General features: G+C 37.1%; 1 protein-coding gene and 1 long non-coding RNA gene across 2 annotated transcripts in view; both read right to left on the reverse strand.

The window, feature by feature from the left end:
• The window catches only part of LOC115438509 (circularly permutated Ras protein 1-like), a 54,155-nt gene that overhangs the window by 23,458 nt on the left and 6,000 nt on the right, over window positions 1-24,697 (reverse strand). Inside the window, exons 2-7 of the mRNA XM_030162162.1 lie at window positions 13,031-13,079; window positions 11,578-11,640; window positions 8,799-8,885; window positions 8,624-8,710; window positions 7,941-8,026; window positions 5,998-6,195 (exon numbers count right to left, since the gene is read on the reverse strand). Coding sequence (XP_030018022.1) covers window positions 5,998-6,195; window positions 7,941-8,026; window positions 8,624-8,710; window positions 8,799-8,885; window positions 11,578-11,640; window positions 13,031-13,079 — 570 coding nt within the window. The remainder of the gene's footprint in view (window positions 1-5,997; window positions 6,196-7,940; window positions 8,027-8,623; window positions 8,711-8,798; window positions 8,886-11,577; window positions 11,641-13,030; window positions 13,080-24,697) is intronic.
• LOC115438526 (uncharacterized) lies at window positions 18,576-19,948 on the reverse strand. The gene is made up of 3 exons (XR_003938093.1): window positions 19,775-19,948; window positions 18,797-18,926; window positions 18,576-18,697 (listed from the first exon to the last, which is right to left on the reverse strand). It is a non-coding gene; the product is annotated as an uncharacterized LOC115438526 (long non-coding RNA).

A 24,697-nucleotide genomic window follows, 5' to 3' on the forward strand; every position in this document is an offset into this window, starting at 1 on the left:
CAGCTTTATTGGCCAAGTATGTGAACACATACAAGGAATTTGGCTTCGGTTTTTACAATACTCATGACAGTTCCAACATGAAACCAGACAACATGTGGACCAAGACACAATACAGACAAACAGTCCACTGGAGACGAAGACAACAATGGGTGGAGATTTACAGTGGATTTACAATGTGATATGTACAGAAGAAATGAAAGAAATGTACCAGTTACTGGTACTGATACTAGTACTGATACTAACACTGAAACTAGTACTGATACTAGTACTGATACTAACACTAAAACTAGTACTGATACTAGTACTGATACTAACACTAAAACTAGTACTGATACTAGTACTGATACTAACACTGAAACTAGTACTGATACTAGTACTGATACTAACACTAAAACTAGTACTGATACTAGTACTGATACTAACACTGAAACTAGTACTGATAGTACTACTGATACTAACACTAAAACTAGTACTGATACTAGTACTGATGCTAACACTGAAACTAGTACTGATAGTACTACTGATACTAACACTAAAACTAGTACTGATACTAGTACTGATACTAACACTGAAACTAGTACTGATACTAGTACTGATACTAACACTAAAACTAGTACTGATACTAGTACTGATACTAACACTAAAACTAGTACTGATACTAGTACTGATACTAACACTGAAACTAGTACTGATACTAGTACTGATACTAACACTAAAACTAGTACTGATACTAGTACTGATACTAACACTGAAACTAGCACTGATAGTAGTACTGATACTAACACTGAAACTAGTACTGATACTAGTACTGATGCTAACACTGAAACTAGTACTGATACTAGTACTGAAACTAGCACTGATAGTAGTACTGATACGAACACTGAAACTAGTACTGATAGTACTACTGATACTAGTACTGAAACTAGCACTGATAGTAGTACTGATACTAACACTAAAACTAGTACTGATACTAGTACTGATGCTAACACTGAAACTAGTACTGATAGTACTACTGATACTAGTACTGAAACTAGCACTGATAGTAGTACTGATACGAACACTGAAACTAGTACTGATAGTAGTAATGATACTAGTACTGAAACTAGTACTATGCATTTGACTGAGACACACACACACACACACACACACACACACACACACACACACACACACACACACACACAAATCTTTCTAACCTAAATCCAAACAGGACATGTCCGTAGACTCAGGTACTGGACCTGAGTCCAGGACATGTCCGTAGACTCAGGTTCTGGACCTGAGTCCAGGACATGTCCGTAGACTCAGGTTCTGGACCTGAGTCCAGGACATGTCCGTAGACTCAGGTTCTGGACCTGAGTCCAGGACACGTCCTTAGACTCAGGTTCTGGACCTGAGTCCAGGACACGTCCTTAGACTCAGGTACTGGACCTGAGTTCATGTGAGATCTGTGAACATTTCCTTTTTGTGTTTCTTTTGTTTTATTTCTACTCCTCTACACCTCCCAGTCAGATATCCTACTTGTTACTTCTGTCTGTACTGACTGGGACAAAGGGAAGGCTGGTGTGTGTCCTTTACAGATTGAGCTTCACGATCTCCTCCTTTTTTCTAAGCTCATGAAAACATTTGAGAGATCTGGGTTCACACAGAACGTCAGCACTATGTGCATCCCACGGCTTTGATGAATATGATGCACTGACATCGATGAAACTGTACCTAGAGCAAACTTAAACATGTTCGATAGTGGAATGGAACACACGAGTTCAGCAGTAAAATTCATCCCAAAACAACACACGTCCACATTTACTTTTCAAACTGCAGCTACATTTAGCTGATCATATACTCACTATACTTTAAGTGAAGCTTCAATGCAGAAACGATCCTTTTACAATAAAATGTGAATAATCTGAACAAACATGAACAACCTGAAATGCCTAAAGAAAATGAAGTTTTATTAATATTCTGCTTGTTATAAATGTTTTGTGCATTTCTAGATGCACTGTAATTTATAAGTTGTGTTAATAAGTGACATATTGCAGAGGTTGTTCTTATTTTTGTTCCAAGGTACGGAAATTTTAACAGTATTATTCCTGTTATCAAATGTTTGTGTAACTGTGTGTGTGATGCACATGCACAAAAGTTGAATATTGTTAAAACTGCTCTGATTTTTCTTATGGAATGTCAGTTTTTTCAGGTTATTCAAGTCTTTTTTGTTTGGATAGTTTGTAAATGCAAACATTTTCATAATTTAAGGTTTTAGTTGCACTAAAACTAAAGAAAACTTGGAGTTGTCATTATTTATCGGTTATTATGCTATTATTATTTTACTGGTTTAGCCCACTGGTATGGTGGCCCAGAGAGGCAAAAGCCTATAACATGATCCATTATAAGAAAAAAAAAAAAAAGAGATTGTGATTTATTTAAAAAGAAGTCTCTGAAAAATAAATGTACCCCTTAAAAAAATAAACTTGCATGAAAAAAACTCCTTTTTGTATAAATAAAAAAAATAAACTTATATGAATAAAAAAATAAAAATAACAATCTCCTCAAATATAATAGACTTCTACAAAAGAAGGGTGTCTCAAATTAAAATTGAGCAACATCAAACATGTAATTCAATGTTAGGTTTTAAAATATGTTGCCCCAAAATAAATATCATCCAAATAAAAAAGACAATTACTCATTTAAAAATACATTTATTTAAAAAAAAAAAAAAAAAGTGTTTGAAAATGTAAAACTTCATATATCTAAAAAAGAAAACACCTTCACTTTTTAAATAAGGTTCATCAAAAAAACAAAAACTATCATCCACCTTTTCACTAAAGGGGGCGCTGTTTACCTGAATGGTCTCTTGCTTTAAAATTAAGCCCACCACAAAAAAATAAAAGCATAGGCTGAACATTTTTAAAAGTTTATTTTATTTTCTATGTACAAATGTATTTTTTTTTATTCCAATCCTACAAAGAAAACAATCTGTGTAGGATTTTTTTTTTTTTTTAATGCAAGTTTATTTTTAATTAAGGGGTACATTACTTTACAGATACTTCTCTTTAAATAAATCATAATCTCTTTTTTTTTTTTTTCTTAGAGTGGATAATTTTTTTCACCTCTTGCACCTCTGGGCCTCCGTACACTGGAGATCAAATTGGGCTGAATTTGGCCCCTGAACTAAAATGAGTTTGGCATCTATGGTCTAAATACTTCTTCCACTGCAGATAATTAGCTACTAATGCATATAATCGTACAACACATCATTCTAAATTACGAGTACTTTTATCTGTACTACTTATCTGTACTTTGAACATCCTGTTTGTCTCCATTACTGTTCCACTGGGTGTTTTCATGACGTGTGGGAGTTTTAAAGTACAACAGAAGACAGGAAACGATTACAGACTGGGAACCCCCTTTTTGTTTTAACGCTTAAATGCTTACAGATAACAGAAAACAGAAAAGCCATTGCTGCAGCCGCCCCCCCACCCCCATCCTATGGAACTCATTCCAACAAAAAAACAGGAACTCGGACTCAATGCAAAACTTCAGATCACTACTGAAAACTCACCTGTTCAAACTTACATTTTTTTTGCCCCTTTGTTCTTTTTGTTTTGTCTGTTTGTGAAGCGTTTTTGAGTGTCCAAAAAAGCACTATGTAAGTGTAATGTATTATTATTATTATTACTATTATAAAAAGACCTCCATCCTAAATATCTTTATGTATTATGTGACTTGTGGCATAGTTTGGGGTTTATAATAATAATAATAACAAGAAAAGCACTCAGAGAGCGCAGACCTCCGCCAAGACAGATCTGTCCCCCCCCCGATCACCACCAAAATGTAATCATTTCTTCCTTGTGCCAGTATCAACATTTCCTGAAAATTTCATGAAAATCCGTCCATAACTTTTTGAGTTATCTTGCTAACAAACAAACAAATAAACAAACAAACAAATATGCACGCAAACACACAAAGCAAAGTGATCACAATACCTCCTGGCAGAGGTAATAATAATAATAATAATAATAATAATAATAATAATAATAATAATAACTTTATTTCTATAGCACCTTTAAAAAAAGTTTACAAAGTGCTTTGATAGACAAAGCAGAAGGGCACAACAGCAGGACACAAGATGCAAGTAACGACACTAAAACAGAAAAAAACACAATAAAAGAGATATGGACAGCAAACACAAAAACATGACACTTCGAATAAATTGAGTGAATTGAAGTAAAGAGGGCAAAACAACATCATGTAGGAGAATATAAATTAATAATCAAACACTATAAAATTAAATATTCAACATTAAAACACAACGAACATCACATGAAGGCAAGTCTATAAAAATGTGTTTTAAGAAGTGATTTAAAAGATGTCACTGATTCTGCAGCTTTATCTCCTGGGGCAGGCAGTTCCAAAGTCAAGGAGCCCTGATGGAAAAAGCGTGGTCACCTTTAGATTTAAGCCTCGACTTTGGAACAGCCAGGAGCCCTCCGCCCTCCGTTCTAAGGCTGCGTACTGGCTCATAATTAACTAGCATGTCAGCTTTTTTAGCTAGGGACTGTTACCAAATGTTTGTGTAGCTGTGTGTGTGATGCACATGTACAAATGATAATTTGAATATTGTTAAAACTGCACAGATTTTTCTTATGGAATGTCAGTTTTTTTTAAGTTATTCAAGTCTTTTTTTTTTTTGGATACTTTGTAAATGTAAATATTTTCATAATTTAAGGTTTTATTTGCACTAAAACCAAAGAAAACTTAGAGTTGTCATTATTCATCGGTTATTATGCTATTACTATTTTACTGGTTTAGTCCACTGGTACGGTGGCTCAGAGGGGCAACAGCCCAAAAAATTATCCATTATAAGAAAAAAAAAAGAGATGGTGATTTATTTAAAAAGAAGTCTCTGAAAAATAAATGTACCCCTTAAAAAATAAACTTGCATGAAAAAGTCCTTTTTGTATAAATAAATTAAATAAACTTAAAATAATAATAATAACAATAATAATAATGATAATAATAATAATAATAATAATAATAATAATAATAATAATAATAATCTCCTCAAATATAATAGACTTCTACAAAAAAAAGGTGTCTCAAAATAAAATTGAGTAACATCAAAAATGTAATTCAATGTTAGGTTTTAAAATATGTTGCCCCAAAATAAATATCATCCAAATAAAAAGAGAGGCCCATTCAGGCTTTAAAAGTGAACAGTAAAATCTTAAAATCAATTCTAACACACGGGAAGTCAATGAAGTGAAGCCAGGACTGAGAAGCCGAGCTGCTGCGTTCTGGACTGTTTGGAGGCGGGACAATGATTTTTGGCAAATGCCGGACAGGAGTGAGTTACAGTGATCAAGTCTGGTGAATATGAATGAGTGGACGATTGGTTTGATATTCGACTTGGTTTTCTAGCAGTAGGTGTGATGCAGGCTGTAGTGTCTGTTGGTAACAGACCTGTTGTGTTGTTGTTGTTGTGTGTTAGTGTCTTCTACGTGCTGACAGACCTCTGTTGTGTTGCTGTTGTGTGTTAGTGTCTTCTACGTGTTGACAGACCTCTGTTGTGTTGCTGTTGTGTGTTAGTGTCTTCTACGTGTTGACAGACCTCTGTTGTGTTGCTGTTGTGTGTTAGTGTCTTCTACGTGTTGACAGACCTCTGTTGTGTTGCTGTTGTGTGTTAGTGTCTTCTATGTGTTGACAGACCTCTGTTGTGTTGCTGTTGTGTGTTAGTGTCTTCTACGTGTTGACAGACCTCTGTTGTGTTGCTGTTGTGTGTTAGTGTCTTCTACGTGTTGACAGACCTCTGTTGTGTTGCTGTTGTGTGTTAGTGTCTTCTATGTGTTGACAGACCTCTGTTGTGTTGCTGTTGTGTGTTAGTGTCTTCTACGTGTTGACAGACCTCTGTTGTGTTGCTGTTGTGTGTTAGTGTCTTCTACGTGTTGACAGACCTCTGTTGTGTTGCTGTTGTGTGTTAGTGTCTTCTACGTGTTGACAGACCTCTGTTGTGACGCTCATGCTTCCTGAGATGTCCACACAGAACACCACCAGCGTGTCCTCCAGGTTCTGGTAGTCGTCGTCGGTGTGGTTCAGCAGGTAAACGTCATCGCTGCGCACACCTGTGAGACGGCCCACGCACACTCTGCTCCGACTGTCGCCCACACTGTTTTCACATCTGCAGAAGTCACACACCCACACCTGGACAATAACAGCAACCAGGACGTTTAGCTTCTGTTCCACCATAAACCATATAATGAAATGAGAAGGACACAAAAGACTAATCATGGTTTGTTGAACTAAAGACTATGAAGACTGTCATGGATCACACTTATCGAAGGAATATATACCAAGGTTATAATAGTTTTGGATTTTTCATTATAGTTTAGTTTTATTTAGTTTTGACTTTTTTTTTCTTTAATCCAGTTAGTTTTAATTCGTTTTTAGAGCAGGTTTTCTAGTTTTTATTAGTTTTCGTTATTTTCTAGATGTTTAGTTTTAGTTTAGTTTTCATTTTTTCTTATCTTTTATTTTCTTCTCCGTTATATTCAAATAAATCCCAGACAGGACTCTGCTGCTTTCTCCAAACTTTAGTCTCCATGTTTTCAGGCAGAGTGGGGACCAGAAGACGACTGGAAACCACAAGTGACGGACCGTTAACTGTCATATGATGCCAGCAGCTAAAACTGCTCGAGGGAAATAAATCGATTTCCTATCAATCCAACATTGACAAAGACAAAAACAAAGGGAATTTCATCCATCATTTTTATACGTTTTAGTTAGTTTTATAAGCACACAATACAGTTTCAGTTAGTTATCGTTCTTTTCTTTTAATTATAGTTTTAATTTATTTCAGTTAATGAAAATGTTTTTACAATTCTAGTTTTCATCATTTCGTTTGTTTTCGTTAACGATAATAACCTTGACATATACAACAGACAAAATAACTCATAAACTGCGACAAATGGACAAAAATGGAATAAATGGACTGATTACAGAACCTGGAATGGAGAAAGGACTGAATAATGTGAATGTAGTGTTGTGTAGTGAACCCAAGCAAGGTTTGTGTGTTCGTTTTTTGTTGTTTTTGGCGACTATGTGTCTATAAAATTTCAACAAAAACATAAGTGGAAAAAAAACACGACGAAGACTGTGAAGTCAGGTCTACAAATGTTCTGTAGGATGTAAAAATCAACTTAAATAACTTCGGTAGCCAAAGGTCAAAGGTCAAGGTGACAGCGACTCCATGTCTATGTAATATTTGGAGAATTATAACTAATCAATTCCTTAATAGGATTCTTTAAATTGAAAATAACTGTGCACTGATGGCACAAATGAACTGAAGTGAGTTTTTGAGCAAAGGTCAAAGGTCAAGCGGGGACCCTATGTCTATCCCATCCTATTAACGCAATATGTGAGAAACGCCCTGAGGGAATTTCCTCAGATTTGAAGTTTTTCAAGAATGTACACAAATATTTTGGGAGTCCCAGGTTAAGATTACTCATGGATTTGTCCCAACATTCCTTTCATATATTTCTGTGCATGTTCCTGGTGTTGGTGTTCTACAGTTTTCATTGGAGTTCATTGGCTCCACATTGGGTTCAGAGACTGAAGTTAATGGCTCTTTATCGAAGTAATTTTATAAAATCGTAAGACCTGACCAAACCTTATTTAGTCATTTAAAGCCTAAAATTCAGTCCAGTGGATGTAACAAAAAAAAGAAAGGACAAAAAAATGAAAAAGAAATGTTGTGTTTCTGTTAAACACCAAGCAAGAAAAGTCAAGTTATTGTTTCAGGATCTCAGGATTTCAGGATTTCAGGATTTCAGGATTTCAGGATGGATGGATGGATGGATGGATGGTTGTGCTTCGGAAAAAAGCACTGCCTTTTTAGAAAGAAAGAAAAACAAGCTAAATGAGAAGAAGACAAAGAAGAAAAGACTCACATTGTTTTGTATGGAGCTTAAACATGACAAGGCTGCACTACATTTCCCACAATTCACTGGGCACTGAAAGTTGTCCAGGATGGAGGCTAGGAAGGAGAAGAAAGAACATAAAGACATGGAATTGGTTTTTCAAATGTAATAATTATGGAACCCCCCGCCCCCCCAGGCTTGCACTAGTGACTTTATTTTTCATAAATATCTGCACATGCAATAGAAGTTTTTTTTTTTTTTTTTTTTTTTTTTGTGTTGGTGACATTGTTGTATTTATATTTTTGTTACATTGTTGCTCTTTTGTTATTTTGCACTAGTGACTTTTTGTTAAACAACTGTGCGTATTAAAAGGTAAAAGGGAATTATTTCATTATTTTTAATTAAAAAACATGTTCATTTGTCTAAAATCTTTGTCCTGTGTTTCATCATAATCATGATGGACTAACAAATGGCAAAATTACAATATTAGTCAATGATCATGACATTTCAAGTAGAAAGTATTGGTATTGACGTTACTATCCCTGTATTTACTTGGTATCAAATTGATTCCAGAATTCCCAGTATGGCCCACCTTTACTAAATGTGTGTAGAAATGACCGTTTATGTTGTGCTGTTCTCAGGTCAGTTGTGATGCATTAAACCTACAGTCACCTGAAGTGCTCATATCTGTAGAGTACGTGTGTGTGTGTCACCTTGGCTGATGTCCACTAGCTTCCCCACGCTGATGGACACCACGTTGACGTTGGCGCTCAGAGGGTTGTCTTCTTCAGGCTTGTCAGCTGATCAAAAACAGCATGGACAGACAGACAGTCAGTCTGTGTGACTGATTTATTTAAGTAAGGTAAGAGAGAACAAAGAAAACCTCACCTCTGGGGGGGAGGGGCGGAGGGGGGGGCAGGGAAGTGGGCCGGCCTTTCCTCAGGCGACGAGGAGGTAGAGGCGGAGGAGGCGGATCTGAAGGATAAGATAAGATAAGATAAGATAAGATAAGATAAGATAAGATAAGATAAGATAAGATAAGATAAGATAAGATAAGATAAGATAAGATAGGATGAGATATAAGATAAGATAAGATAAGATAAGATAAGATAAGATAAGATAAGATAAGATAAGATAAGATAAGATAAGATGAAACAGAATGAGATAAGGTAAGAAAAGATAAGATAAAACAGGATAAGATATGATAAGATAAAATAGGATAAGATAAGATAAGATAAAATGGGAAAGATAAGATAAGATAACATAACATAACATAGGATAAGATAAGATATAACATAAAATAGGAAAAGATAAGATAAGGTAAGATAAAAGAGGATAAGATAAGACAAGATAAGATATTATAAGATAAAATAGGATAAGATAAGATAAAATAGGACAAGATATGATAAGATAAAATAGGATAAGATAAGATAAGATAAAATGGGAAAGATAAGACAAGATAAGATAAGGTAAGATATGATAAGATAAGATAGGATAAGAAAAGATAAAATAAGATAAGATATGATAAAATAAGATAAGATAAAATAGGATAAGATAAGATAAAACAAGATAAGATAAGATAAAATAGGATGAGATAAGATAAGATAGGATAAGACAAGACAGGATACAGAGGTAGGGGTGGAGGAGGCAGATCTGAAGACCAAAATAAGAAAGGTTATGTGTCATGTTTTTTACGCGTTAGTGAAATCCCAGTTTCTAAAACCACAAAAACACCAAGTGACATGAATATAAAACACAGTGTATTTTTTTTTTTTTACCACAGTCCACTTTCAGCCCAATAGGACCTGTACATTCAGCCCAAAAGGACCTAAAATGGGCCAGACCAGTACAATAACAAAAGTGAAAAAGTTTAATTACATTATGAAAATGTTTACATGTACAAAGTTTCCTTAAAAATGTGAATAACACAAAGAATATGAAATGTCTAAAGAAAAATAAGTGCAATTTTACCAATATTCTGCTTCAGTTTTATCATTTCCACATGTTCATTCTAACGTTCAGATCACAGTGGATCTACAAACACACACAACATTTAGTAACCTCAGTAAAATCACACTAACTTATCTGAAGACATTTCAGGTTGTTCATATTTGTTCAGGTTTTTCACTTTTTTGTTTAAAGATTGTTTGTAAATGTAAATATTTTCATGTAATTTGGCTTTTTTCCACTAAAACAAAGAGAAGCATTTGCAGTTGTCATTATTTATAGGTTATTATGACAGAATCTTACTGGTTTTTCCCACTTTAGATCAGATTTGCATACAGAAGTGGAAAAGGGACTCCTGACATGGAAAAAGGACCAGCAGAAATAAACAGGAAGAAAATACAAAAGGGGGAATACTGAAGAGGTAAATATACCCCCTTTTGCATTTTCTTCCTCCATTTATTTCCCCAAACCTTTTTATTTCTACTTGTCCTTTTTAAAATTTCTGTATGCATTTATGCCTCATTAGGCAAATGAGGGGGGCGTGTCCTTAGGTCAGCTCTTCTCCTATTGGACTGAGGACTTGACTGTTTGGTCTGGATACAGGAACTGACAAAGGGTTTGGGTTCACTTCACAGACCGACCTCTGGGACCACGGGACATGGGTTTCAATGTTCCACTGAATGTTTCAGTAAATGTTTCAGTGAATGTTCCAGTGAATGTTCCAGTGAATGTTTCAGTAAATGTTTCAGTGAATGTTCCAGTGAATATTTCAGTGAAGGTTCCAGTGAATGTTTCAGTGAAGGTTCCAGTGAATGTTTCAGTGAATGTTCCAGTGAATGTTCTAGTGAATGTTCCAGTGAATATTTCAGTGAAGGTTCCGGTGAAGGTTCCAGTGAATGTTTCAGTGAATGTTCCAGTGAATGTTCTAGTGAATGTTCCAGTGAATATTTCAGTGAAGGTTCCAGTGAAGGTTTCAGTGAAGGTTCCAGTGAATGTTCTAGTGAATGTTCCAGTGAATGTTCCTGTGAATGTTCCAGTGAATGTTCCTGTGAATGTTCCAGTGAAGGTTTCAGTGAATGTTCCAGTGAATGTTCCAGTGAATGTTCCAGTGAATATTTCAGTGAATGTTCCAGTGAATGTTCCAGTGAATATTCCAGTGAATATTTCAGTGAATGTTCCAGTGAATGTTTCAATGAAGGTTCCAGTGAATGTTCCAGTGAACATTTCAGTGAATGTTCCAGTGAATGTTTCAGTGAAGGTTCCAGTGAATGTTTCAGTGAATGTTCTAGTGAATGTTCCTGTAAATGTTCCAGTGAATATTTCAGTGAACGTTCCAGTGAATGTTCCAGTGAATGTTCCTGTGAATGTTCCAGTGAAGGTTTCGGTGAATGTTCCAGTGAATATTTCAGTGAATGTTCCAGTGAATGTTGCAGTGAATATTTCAGTGAATGTTCCAGTGAATGTTCCTGTGAATGTTTCAATGAAGGTTCCAGTGAATGTTCCAGTGAATATTTCAGTGAATGTTCCAGTGAATGTTCCACTGAATATTTCAGTGAATGTTCCAGTGAATGTTCCAGTGAATGTTCTAGTGAATGTTCTAGTGAATGTTCCAGTGAATGTTTCAGTGAATGTTCTAGTGAATGTTCCAGTGAATGTTTCAGTGAATGTTCCAGTGAATGTTCCAGTCAGTGTTTCAGTGAATGCATTTTGTTGAACTCACCTGTTTCCTGTTTAACAGCTGATACGTTGTCATAGTAACGCTGGGTAACTTGACTGGTGGATTCTGGGAACATAAATACATTAAAACAGAATCAGAAAAAGTGAAGGTCCAAGGACAGAACCTTGAGGCTCTCCGTCGCTCCACAGACTTGAACGTGTCTGAAGGTCATACCTCCACATACTTCAGTAGATTCATGCATTAGTGGAACATTAGAGGCCAAACACTGACTGATGTTGAACTAAACATAATGAAGCCACAGACATGAGTGGCAGGTGTTAATTGGGGATGTAACGATTACCGGTATAACGATAAACCGCGGTAAAATTCCCGACAGTTAGTATTACCGTTTAAATTCTAATTATCATGATAGCCGTGTTTGATTACCGCACTTTGAAAACTCATGGTACTGCTCATTTCCTGGAGCAGCATCACTCCAGGCACTATCTATCTGTCTATCTATCTATGAAAAAGAAACTAAAACAACTCAAACTTGATATGGAAAATGGTCAAACAGAGGCCATAACGTGCCATCTTTAATGCACATTTGTATATTTGATTGTTTACATGTTAATAGTTGATGTTGATGTTTCTACCAACAGAAAGTACATTGTGGCTATCATTTACTTAAATTTATTTATTTATTTATTTATTTATTTATGTATGTATTTTTCAAAATACAACTTGGTTAAATTATTTCAGTGTGTGTCTAAGTGCTTTTTGAATATTTTGAGCACAATTTCAATAATATTGCAATAATAATGATAACTGTGATAATTTTGGTCACAATAACCATGATATGAAATTTTCATATCATTACATCCCTAGTTTAAACACACAATAATTTACAGGACCAGTCAACCTATGTAAAACATGTGCAGGTCATTGAGTCATTCTCTAGGTGAAAATTCCTGACAGTTAGTATTACCCTTTAAATTCTAATTATCATGATAACCGTGTTTGATTACCGCACTTTGAAAACTCATGGTAATACTACTCATTTCCTGGAGAAGCAGCAGCACTCCAGGCACACATGCCAGTGTGCAATGTCTATCTATCTATGAAAAATAAACTAAAATAACTCAAACCTGATGTGGAAAATGGTCAAGCAATGGCCATAAGGTGACATCTGTCATGCCCATTTGTATGTTGTTGTATGTTTGTATGTTTACATGTTAATATTTGAATGTTTCTGCCAACAGAAAGTACATTGTGCATATTATTATTATTATTATTATTTTTTTTTTTTTTTTCAAAATACAACTTGGTTAAATTATTTCAGTGTTTGTGTAAGTACTTTTTGAACATTTTGAGCACAATTTCAACAATACCAAGATAATTATGATAAGCGTGATAATTTTGGTCACAATCACCATGATATGAAATTTTCATTTTGTTACATCCCTAGTGCTAATTCTGTAAATAAATAGATGTGTGTGTAAATGAGTGTCCTTACGTCTGTCAGACCTCCAGTTACAGACCACATGACTGCAGGCAAACTCCATCTGAAGGAAAAAGAACAGAAGCACTTTTAGGACAGAGGAGTGAAGGCTTCAACAGGCATGAAATATGACAAACACGTCAGAGAATGGGCTTCCTGTGAAGGCGGCGTCGCAGCAGAAACTGGGACCTTTATTTGGTTATTTTGATAGTTAACAGGTGGCTGAGGACAAACATGTGGCACGCACTTCCTGTTTGAGCTAGTCTACGATAAAAACAAGAAAAACATGAAAAATAACAGAGCAGAACAGTTTACAGCAGGGTGTCATGAGTTCATGTTAGTTCAGGGACCACATTCAGGCCAATGTGGTCTAAAGTGGGCCAGACTGGTCCAATAACAGACAGAACTAGAAGCACTCGGAGAGCGCAGACCTCCGCCAAGGCTGATCAGTGCCCCCCCCGTGGGCCCCCCCACCCCCGATCACCACCAAAATTTAATCATTTCTTCCTTATCCCATTTCCAACAAACCCTGAAAATTTCATCCAAATCTGTCCATAACTTTTTGAGTTATGTTGCACACTAACGGACAGACAAACAAACAAACAAACAAACAAACAAGCAAACAGACAAACAAACAAACCCTGGCAAAAACATAACCTCCTTGGTGGAGGTAATCACCTATAACTTATAATGCACAGTTTTGTCTTTGAGTGGGAAAGTTAAATGACTTTATGAAAATGTGAATAACTTGAACAATCAAGTCCACCCTGAAATATCTATTAAAAAAATAAGCACATAACTTTAACCTTATTAAGTAAGCACGCAGGACCCCCTCCCCTCTTTATTTTTATTCTTTTTATGCGTGTGTGTGTGTGTGTGTGTGTGTGTGTGTGTGTACATGCAGTCAAGTAGATGAGTTGGATGCCTTAGGCTATTTGGTTTATAGTAAACAAATGAGAGTTTGTTTTACAATTGGAGTTATCATCTACCTTTACGACTCCAAAAGGAGAAAATAGTACACTCACTCAGCTATTCTTCAAACTGCATATTCTAACTGAAAACTGTCCTGTCATCTTAATTTCTTTACTAAGATATGGTTCCAACTATCAGACCAATTTAAACAGATTTACCTAATGACACATTTGAAGAAGCAGTAGAAGCAAAACCTGCACTGTTGTGTTGTTGGTGGCATGAGCCTTTTGTGTTGCACCACCTACCTGCTGTCCTGCCACACTGTCCGTGGGTGCTCACCAACTCCTCCACCACACTATGGAGGAGGAGGCAAATAACACAAGACCAGTGTTGTGACAGTTTACTTTAAAAGAACAAGTTCAAAGTTAATATAGCATGTAGTGTATTATTTGTAGGGCCATTTCATTAATGCAAATGCACCACCTTATGTGCATTTTATATGAAGCTGAAATGAAGTTCAAATTGAATAAGTGTTCAGTTCATCGTTCACAGACACATGAGCTTGTTCAGTGAAGTATTGTATGACTTACTAGTTCATGCACAACACTGCACAAGAGTGAGACAGTATAGCCAAGTGGTCTAAGACATTAGGTGAGTGATGCAGAACAGCACAAATGTTACATGATAAAGTATACGAGTGGCTCACTCCATGACAACATGACAGGACAGCTTTTACTCCTACTGCCAATCACCTTCTTTTCAAAGGCCATTTAATTTTGCCTCTGTGTATTTCAGATGACATTACATGATTCACAGCCAGCTGTGCTGATTTACAGCCGCTGCTCTTGTGTGGCTGCTTCTGGAATCTGCAACTACTTGGTTTCATTGCTTTTCTAGACAGCTCATTTTTCCGAATGTGGCATGTCTGTCATCCCTCCTGTCCTTTCCTGCACGCAGACGGAACAGAAGTGGCATAAACCATAAACAATGGTTTGTATCATTTCAGTACCTAACACTTGTATCACTCTTTACCAGTCACTTTCCTGACACCACCTTTTCAATACATAGGGGGTGAAGCCAGGACCCGTGGATGCTGTGGTTGTTGTAAAGCCCAAACCAGGTGCTACTACAGCCAGTGGAGTTAGGTATGCAGCACCAAATTAAACTGGCAGACTACAGTGTGACACTGTGTTTGCTATTGATTGTCTGAGAATGTTATTCCATTATTGCAGTTGCTGTTCTCGTCAAAATCTGTTGAATTTTGCCTCTGTGTACTTCAGATGTCACCATGGGATTCACAACCAGTTGTGCTGGTTAACAGACTACAGTGTGTTGTAAAACTAAATGGTACTGACTGCCTTGTGTTATATGACATCTGCACTTCACAAGGGCTACAGCAGTGAGCTCCCAGAGCCCCTCACCTTCAACCCTGGACATGCCTATGCGAATCTCTACCACTCATCTGCAAAATGAACATCTCAGCTGACAAGCCACTTGTGGACTCCATCTTTGGGAAGGTACAAGCTGGCAGTGTGCTGTCCTATCAACACCCACCACCTCCTTCTGACAGTGTTGTCATGCATGAGGATGCACCCCCATTCCCGAGTGTACCATCTCAACCCAACGGACTGTTCATTTGTGCCAACACACCAGGAACAACTGCACCTCAGCTCACCATCTGTGACCTTGTCACTGTCACACCTCATCGAGGAGGCAAAGAGACGCCAAAGCGCTCCACCTGAGTGGCATTCACTGAGGAGAGAAAGATTGACCGCCCCATATTTCAGAGAGGTGAGCCATGTTAGAGGTCCAAGTACTGCAGCCAGCCTGGCACGAAGGACAATCAGAGGGACACAACAAACAGCACACATGAAAAGGGGACTGGAAATGGAAATGGGGCCTTAAAGGACTATGTGATCCTGAAAAGCCTGAACTTGACTAAGTGTGGGCTGGTGATTCACCCAGATGCACCTTGGCTGGGTGCATCACCTGATGGCCTTGTATATGACCCACTTGAGCATCCATCATTTGGGCTAGTTGAAATTAAATGCCCAAATACACAAACCTATATACATTACAAATACCTCAAAGTTGACCACACAAATTGAAGGAACGCCATGGCTGTTACTGGCCAGTCCAGGGGCAGGTATTACTTTATGCAGTGGTGTGATTTTGTTATTGTGCCCCGATGACATTTTGTGCAGTGCATATTGACCCTTTGCACGTTACATCACGCTCTGTTTGTGCCACACATGAGCGCCATGACGGACGGCGGAAGCGCCGGACTGCACACTGGAAGGCAAACCGGCTAATATCGACTTTGATCTGAACGTTCTCGTTTTTGTTTGTTTTTTAACCCTGCTCTCCACGTCCAGTGGTGGCACACAACAGTTCCATCCATGGTTTCAGCTGGTTCCAGACAGAGCCTGGATCTGATGGACCTGATGTTACAGATAGAACAGGCTGTGTTTGGGTCCACAGCATTAGCATTAGCTCCACCACATGTTAGCTAGATGGTAGACTGGGTTAACTCCTATGATCCACTGTGTTCCAGTGTGTGTCATCAGTCCCTTCAGTATCAGCTCTGTTCTAGTGTCTGCCTTTGGACCAGCTCCACTATGTTCTGTAAATACTGTTCTTGTCCTGATGCTGTTCCATCTGTTCTAGTGGTGGAACTGTACATATGACTGTGTGTAGACAGTACAAAGGCAGACACTTCAACAGCAGAGCTCATACTGTAGGATACTGAGGACACACACTCACATTATTACACAGTGTTGGTTCATTAGAGCTGCTTTTGGTTCCAGTCTGTTTGAGTTTGGATGACATGAGGAGGAAACATGTTCAAAACATACACAGCTAGCTAGCTAATGTGAGCGACTGGGTAATCTAGCCTGAGACTAAGAACTGGGCTCATCCAGACTTTAGTCTGCTTTAGATCACACCTGTGTATGGGGACACTGCATTTAGAACAGAATGGAACAGATCGTGTGCGTTAAACTCCAGTAGACTGGAGGACTTTGGTAGATCTGTAAACACATCAGGAGGCAGAAGGTATGGGTCAGTAGTTAGCCCTGCTATCGCTAGCTTCTCCAAATAGCGTTCTTTGTGCCGTCCAGTAAGATGAGTCACTTTGCAGGACAACTCCTAAACTTTGTTTCAGTGCTGTAGACAGAATCTGTCGCTCACTCGTTTGTTTGTTGTGTTGCTTTTGCCGTCCACCATGGAACTGCAGCCCTAGTCATGTAATAACTGACGTCGGTGCAAAGGGTCAATACAGAGATGGTGCTGTATTAAAAGAGTCGAAAGAGAAGTGTGACTTGTTTTTCTTTAACTCTTACATGCCCAAGTACCTCTCCATCAACAAATAAATGAACACAGTAATGACGACATGAACTCATGCATTTTGACAAAATTTCATTTTATTTTGTTTATTGTATTGTTATTGTATTCTTTGAAGGTTTACATATGAAAATAAAACAACAACATTTCATTCTGTATATTGTATTATGTCGATTTTAACAGATAAAGTAAAAACTTTGCATACAATTCAACCACTGCGTACCTTAACATATTTATTTACAGTGCAGTGGATGACCTAAAGCCAGGGTGTCAAACTCATTTAAATTCAGGGGCCAAGTACAGCTCAGCTTGATCTCAAGTGACCAGTAAAATAATAGCATAACAATCTGTAACATAATCTTCACCCATAAGGACCCAGTATTAGTTTTGTGTCAGTTCCCAAATAATTTTTCTCTATATTTAACTTTGCATAAGAAACTTATCACTATTTATTGTAATATTATCTTCTGTATTTTGTGTTTTTCCAGTGTAAATCATACATTTTTCTATATTTAATTTACTGATTATGTTGGCGTTCATAAAAGCTAAGAATAAAGTTCATGGTTTTATCAAAAACAGAGAAAACTGAAGGAAAAGTGACTTTTCAACAAATTTATAATTAACTGAACATAAACCCAGTGGTCTACGGAGGCTCACTCAGGCTCACTATGGAGCCTCTGAACGTCCAAATATGGTCATATCTGATGACCATGAAAAAATGAAGAACTGTATTTTACACCAATTATTGACATGGATTGATAGGATTAATGGATCAACAGGAATTAAACAGTTTAGATCAGTAGATGGTCTGGGTTGACAGTGGATGTTTGGGTCTTTATGGGTTAATGACAACTCCAAACTTTTCTCTATGTTTTAGTGGAAAAAAAAAGTTTTAAAAAATTCTGAAAATGTTTGCATGCACAAACTATCCGGATCTTATGATACTATGGGGGATGGGGGGGGGGGGGTACAGTAGCGGTCCGTGCCGCTTGTATTTCGTGGAAGTAAAAGTCAAACTTAAGGCTCATTTCCCTTTTCTCTGTCTCCTGAATCTTCGCAAACTTTCATTTGAGTGGGCAGGACGTTTGTCCTGTTCTATTATATATTATACTTATGTAGAATCAGTCTGGTGATGATTTTTTGTATGAAATTTATGGTGTGGTGGCAAGGATTAGTGGAAACACTAGTAGTAGACGCTCATGCCAGATCTGGCAACCCCTAGTCTGGGGGGAGGTGGAGAGGATACCACGCTCTACAGTATTTGAATGTGATTGCAGAACCAGTTTTGGCCACAATCCTACATATGGCACCTTTAATAATGCTTACAGCTGACTGATGCATTCTAAATCTGGGGGCCAAATTCTTTTGCATCAATCCCAATGACAGGTAGTTCATGAACAGGAAGAACTCATCAATTGGTTGAAGAAGCTGAAAAAAAAAGATTTATTTTATTATTACCCTATTTTATGAAATGCATTGTGACTGATGACAAAGCATGCTTTGTAAAGACAACAAGAAGTCATTTACCGTTGCATTGGCAGTGTCAGGGACCTGATCCGTCTTCACTACACTGCGTGCTCTTGTAACCCGTACAGTCTTGTGGGTAGAAGGCTCTATTTGCTTCCAAAAGGCCATCAGGTGGGCCTGACTAGCAAATCTGTAATAAATATGAATTATATTAATTCAAATCTTTATTTCAGACACCAGAGAATGTCCATCCATCACTGTCTAGGTTGTGTACATCACTTGCATTGTCTCAGATATTTTCTGTCTTGCCAGGTTGACATTACTGTCGTTTCCCACGCATCACTCAGATCATTTACCAACACAAAGCTTAACCTAACTGTCAGTTCTCAGAACTGAATTGCAGAGTTACAGTTCTTTGATCTTTATCAGGGTTCCCACTCTTTCTCTTGTTTCTATGTTTATTACTCAGACATTTGATGTGCAATCTATGGCTATAATTTATCTATGAAAAATAATGATGACAAATGTATCATAGAATAATGAAAACACACCCACAGATTACACCAGAGCACTTATGTGGCATTACAAACTGGAGTTCCAGTGTTCAACTGGACCACTCCCAATTCAACTGTCTCTTCTCTCTTACTTTCTCTCCTGCGCTTCCTCTAAACATATTTGCATATTTTCAATAAATCACTGAAAAACTATTTCCTTTGCTTCATCTTAGTTTAGGCACACAAGGACACAAGACAAGGGGAGGATAAATAATTTTCCAGGATAACTTAACCGTTTCCAGGACATTTGACCTTTTATTTCCTCATTTTTCATGTTTTCCATGACTGGAAAATTGGTTAATCATTTTCCAGGTTTTCCAGGATGTGTGGGAACTATTATACAGCATTATGAGACATTTAAGGACTAAGGTCAGCAACTGGACCACACGAAAATAACCATACAGATTCAAACAGATAATAATGTTGTTATTTTCACTTACACTACTGCTCTAACACTCAGACACAGTGGATGTTTTTTATTTACCTGGTAAAGAATTGCATGTCCTCATCAGAGGCAGAAAACCACTCCAAACAGAACTTGCTACTGATGCTGATCTCCTCGATTTGTTTTCAAAGCCTTGATGTTTCATCATGTAGCTCTTCATTTTCTCTGAGGGACAGATCCAGTGCAGCAGGCTCAGTACCGGCGCAGTAGTCATGTTCTAGATCATGGGTCGGCAACCTTTGCAATCTAAAGAGCCATTTTAGGACAGAAAAAAAACAAAAAACAAAACTGTCTGGAGCCAAAAGATACCCTTACACCTTTCCTCAAACTGGTGACTGTTTAAGAAGCTCTTTAGGATTCGTTTATACAGAATATGTGGAGAATAGATCAGTTTCAGTGCATTTACAGAACTACAAAGAAATGACAAAAACTAAAGAAAACAATGATATTTGTCATTATTTTTGTTTGATGCAAAAATCAACTGGTAAGTGAAGGCTTTTGTTTGCAATGGAGAATACCGATAAATACCTTCAGTGTTATAAAATTAAAAAGTAGTCTACTTTTGATGATTTTACTTTTTTTTTTTAAATTCATTTGGAGTAGAGTCTACATTTTTGCAATTGCATAACATCACAATCACTATTGCTATGGCAAAATGTGGACCTAAAAAGTGTTATTCATTTATATATGGTTTTTGACAAAGCTACACTGAGCCACTGGAAAAGGGCCCAAGAGCCATAAAAGAAATAGGTTGTGTTTTTTTTGATGTAAAAAAGTGCCTTGTCACTGCCACTTTTTTATCAGTTAGATTATGGAGATGTACTTTATATGAATGCATCGTCCAGATGTCGTCAAATGGTTGACTCAGTTTATCCTGCTTCTCTGAGGTTTATTATTAATTCTAAAGCCATGACACATCATTGTCAGTTGTGTTCTAGAGTGGGTTGACCTGCCTTGTCCACTAGGAGGCTGGGACACTGGTACACCTTTACTTACAAGGCCATAATTGGGTGACTGCCTTCCTATATCTGTAGTTTAATAACAAGAAGAAGTATTGTTTCTTATTGCCTGCGATCGAATGAGCATTTGTTCCTCTTTGTGCCATTCACCCGTGCAGAACTGGGTAAAAGGGCATTTGTGTACTCTGCTCCTTGCTCATGGAATATGCTGCTAAGAGACTGGAAACTGACTGAACTGATCTCTCTGAATGCTTTTAAATCCAAACTCAGAGTGCTAGAGAATGACTCAATGACTTGCACATGTTTTACATAGGTTGACTGGTCCTGTAAATTATTGTATGTTGTAACTAGGGATTACCACTACGATTACCAATATAACGATAAACCGCAGTAAAATTGCCAACGGTTAGCATTACCGTTTAAATTCTAATTATCATGATAACCGTGTTTGATTACCGCACTTTCAGGAGAAAAAACGCCTATGCAAAGATATGCTTTTATGTCAAATATTTGAGTATAGTTTTAATTTATTACAATTTTAATTGTATATACCTAATATTTGGAACGAATATTCACTTTTAAAGTCTTTGAAAAGGTTCATTAAGCATCTTTATGTTATTTATGCAATAAATTATATAAATTTTTCAAATCTGATTTTATATATTTTTTGGTGTTATTTGTCCTTTTGTGTTGATTAATAGGTTAAAGTGAAAAACATAATAGGCAGATGATATAGATGAAGTTGTGCTGAAAAAAGGTACCAAACATGGGTGCAGTAAACATTTCTTTATTTAGTATATAAAGGCAAAATCAAAGGTACTGAAAAACGGACAAATAGGCTCAGACCACTAAGGGTTAATACTTGAATGTTTCTGCAACAGAAAGTACATTGTGCCAATTATTTTATTTTATTTATTTATTTATTTATTTTTGTATTTTAGTTTTTAAATAATAATTTGTTAATAATTTATTAATAATAAATAATAAAGCTCATTAATAATAATAATTTGGTTTAATTATTTCAGTGTGTGTATTAGTACTTTTTGAACATTTTGAGCAGAATTTCAACAATACCACGATAATAATGATAATTTTGGTCACAATAACGGTGATATGAAATTTTCATATTGTTACATCCTTAGTTGTAACTGTATGTTGTAACTATGTGTTGTGCTGCCTCTTGGCCAAGACTCCCTTGGAAAAGAGGTTCTTAATCTCAATGGGATTTTCTTCCTGGTTAAAGAATAAATAAAAAAAAATAAATAAAATAAAATAAAAAAATAAAATAAAAGAAAAGAAAAAAAGAAAAGAAAGAAAAGAAAAGAAAATGCGTGGCCCCGGAGCCACTGGTTGCCTACCCCTGTTCTAGATACTGAGGCGGGTCATCATTGGGGAGATCAGTCTGCATTTGGGTTGGGTTGACGTCGGGTGGCTGCTCTTTTCTTTCCCATACTCCAGGTCGTGGGGTTGGAACATTCTACTTATTCCAATGAAACAGTACAGGTGCAGCTCCAGATCGCAGCCGTCGTCGTCCAGCTGGAGTTGGAGGCTCGATCAAATCAGCAGGTAGAAAGTGTCGCAAACACACTCGTGAACTACTTGTGACTGTAAAACAGTCTCTCCTGATGTTAATTACCCACCTTCTCTGCAACTCTTTATCTTTCCGGAAGGTGTGGAAACTCAGGTATGAATTGCATGTAGCTGGTGCTGTGCAGAGCGGCACACAGCAGTGGTGGCTAGAGCTGCTGTCCGTGTGTTTTTGAAAGGATAATTTTGTGCGTTTACATGTCATGTTTACACACAGAGGTGGGCAGAGAGAGAGACACACACACAATGAGTAAAAAAAAATACAGTAAATAATGAAGAAATTGACAAAATCGGGCAGTGATGGACTAGCACAGCACAGTGTATGCACTGCACTCAGGTAACCGGATGTCTAGAGGGTCTGCACATGATGTCACCGCTAGCGGAAGTCACCGCGGTTCCGCCCACTGAGTGGCAGAAAGAGGGAGATGAGTGACAGCTTTGGCTTCAGTACTGTCTAAACCAGGGGTCTGCAACCTTCATTATCAGTCAGAGCCATTTTTCCCCCTCCTCTGCCAAAAAAAATAGTCTGGAGCAGCAAAAAATAACAGAGCTCATAAACTTTTAAAAGTTTAATCTTTTTTTTTTTTTGTTGTTACGTTTTATCTGTTACAACCACTGAATACAACAAACAGAAGTGCAGTGTGGAATGGATTCTGGAGTATGATTACTCTAAAAGTACACAGTAAAAGTAGTTCATAGTATTTGTGCTAATAGTATATGAAGTACTAATACCAAATATACCAAATTCATGAGGTACTTATTGGAAAAAAATTTTTTATTCATCATTGAATTTAGTCTTAAAGCCTATTTCAGATGAAAAAACAAAAACTTTTCGAGCTTGGAAGGGATTTTTGAGTATGATTACTCCAAAAGTACAGAGTACAAGTAGTTCATTGTTTTTGTGCTGATAGTATATGAAGTACTAATACCAAATATACCAAATTCATGAGGTACTTTTTGGAAATCATAATTTTATTCATCATTGAATTTAGTCTTAAAGCCTATTTCAGATGAAAAAACACACTTTAAGCTTGGAAGGGATTCTGGAGTATGATTACTCTAAAAGTACACAGTAAAAGTCGATCATAGTATTTGTGCTAATAGTATATGAAGTACTAATACCAAAAATACTAAATTCACGAGGTACTTATGGGAAAAATTAATTTTATTCATCATTGAATTTAGTCTTAAAGCCTATTTCAGACGAACAAACACTCTTTTTGTATCTTGGAAGGGAATCTGTTGTAGGATTACCCCAAAAGTACACAGTACTCATACTCATACAATCGCTCTATGAAAAGTATCACTATTTATGGAAATGATTCTCTTTCAAACTCAACACTTCCTCCACAGTTCCCAGTTGTACTGCTCCATATTCTCCTTCCGGGTTCACATCTGCAAGCTCCCGGAAAATGGACAGAATTATGTAAGTAATATACAAAGGATGAACAGCACCCTCCGTCTGTCTGCATCTTTAACGTAGAGCAGAAATGAGCCTTTCTTTTGTTGTCCGGAAGGCACATTCGCTCCATGCAGCTCATTCATTCATTCATTCATTTTCTGGACCTGCTGTATCCTCACTAGGGTCACAGGGGTCGCTGGAGACCCCTGCTACATAGGAGCAAAGGCGGGGTGCACCCTGAACATTTCGCCAGTTCAGCGCAGGGCTGACATATAGAGACAATCACTCTCACATTCACATCTACGGGCAATTTAGATTAACCAATTAACCTATCAGTGCATGTCTTTGGATGCAGCTCATCTACCGTAATGGTCGAATGAGTAGTGTACAAGAAAAACACTAGCGGCTGGTTTGACCGCAGTAAAAGGAGGAGTCACTACAGGGAGGATGAAGAGACGCATGCGGCTCTGGAGCTGCAGGTTGCCGACCCCTGGTCTAAACTTAAGAACAATATTTAATAAAAAATGGGGAAGAGCTGTTGTGCGATTGATTGTATGAACAGGTTTGAAAAGCAGTGGGAGCTATCGTTTTACAGACACCGAAAGATGAAGAAAAGAGAAGCAGATGGATCCACAAATCCAGGAAACCAAACCTAGATCTGTGGATCCTGTTTGGTGTCAGCTAACATTAATTTGTGCTGTATTTTTGGGTCAAATCAGACCTTAAATCACGTATTGTTTTGGCTAACATTACTTCTTAGTAAAGCTCTCGGTTTTATGATCAGATCTTTCATGGTTTTTGTCTTCATTTTGTGATTCTGAACCTTGTGCTCCTACATGATTAGTAAACTAACTGAAACTGAGGCTAACCCAGTTTTTCAAATATGGGGAAACTGGAGAATAAAGGTATGATGGAGTATTAGGGCCACAGAAGAAAAGAAAAACACTTGTCACTTCGAGTACAAAGTCATAAAATATCAATGTAAAACCCGTAATTTTATGATAATAAAGTCAA

Source organism: Sphaeramia orbicularis, chromosome 18 (assembly GCF_902148855.1).
Source record: "Sphaeramia orbicularis chromosome 18, fSphaOr1.1, whole genome shotgun sequence".
Lineage (NCBI taxonomy): Eukaryota > Metazoa > Chordata > Actinopteri > Kurtiformes > Apogonidae > Sphaeramia > Sphaeramia orbicularis.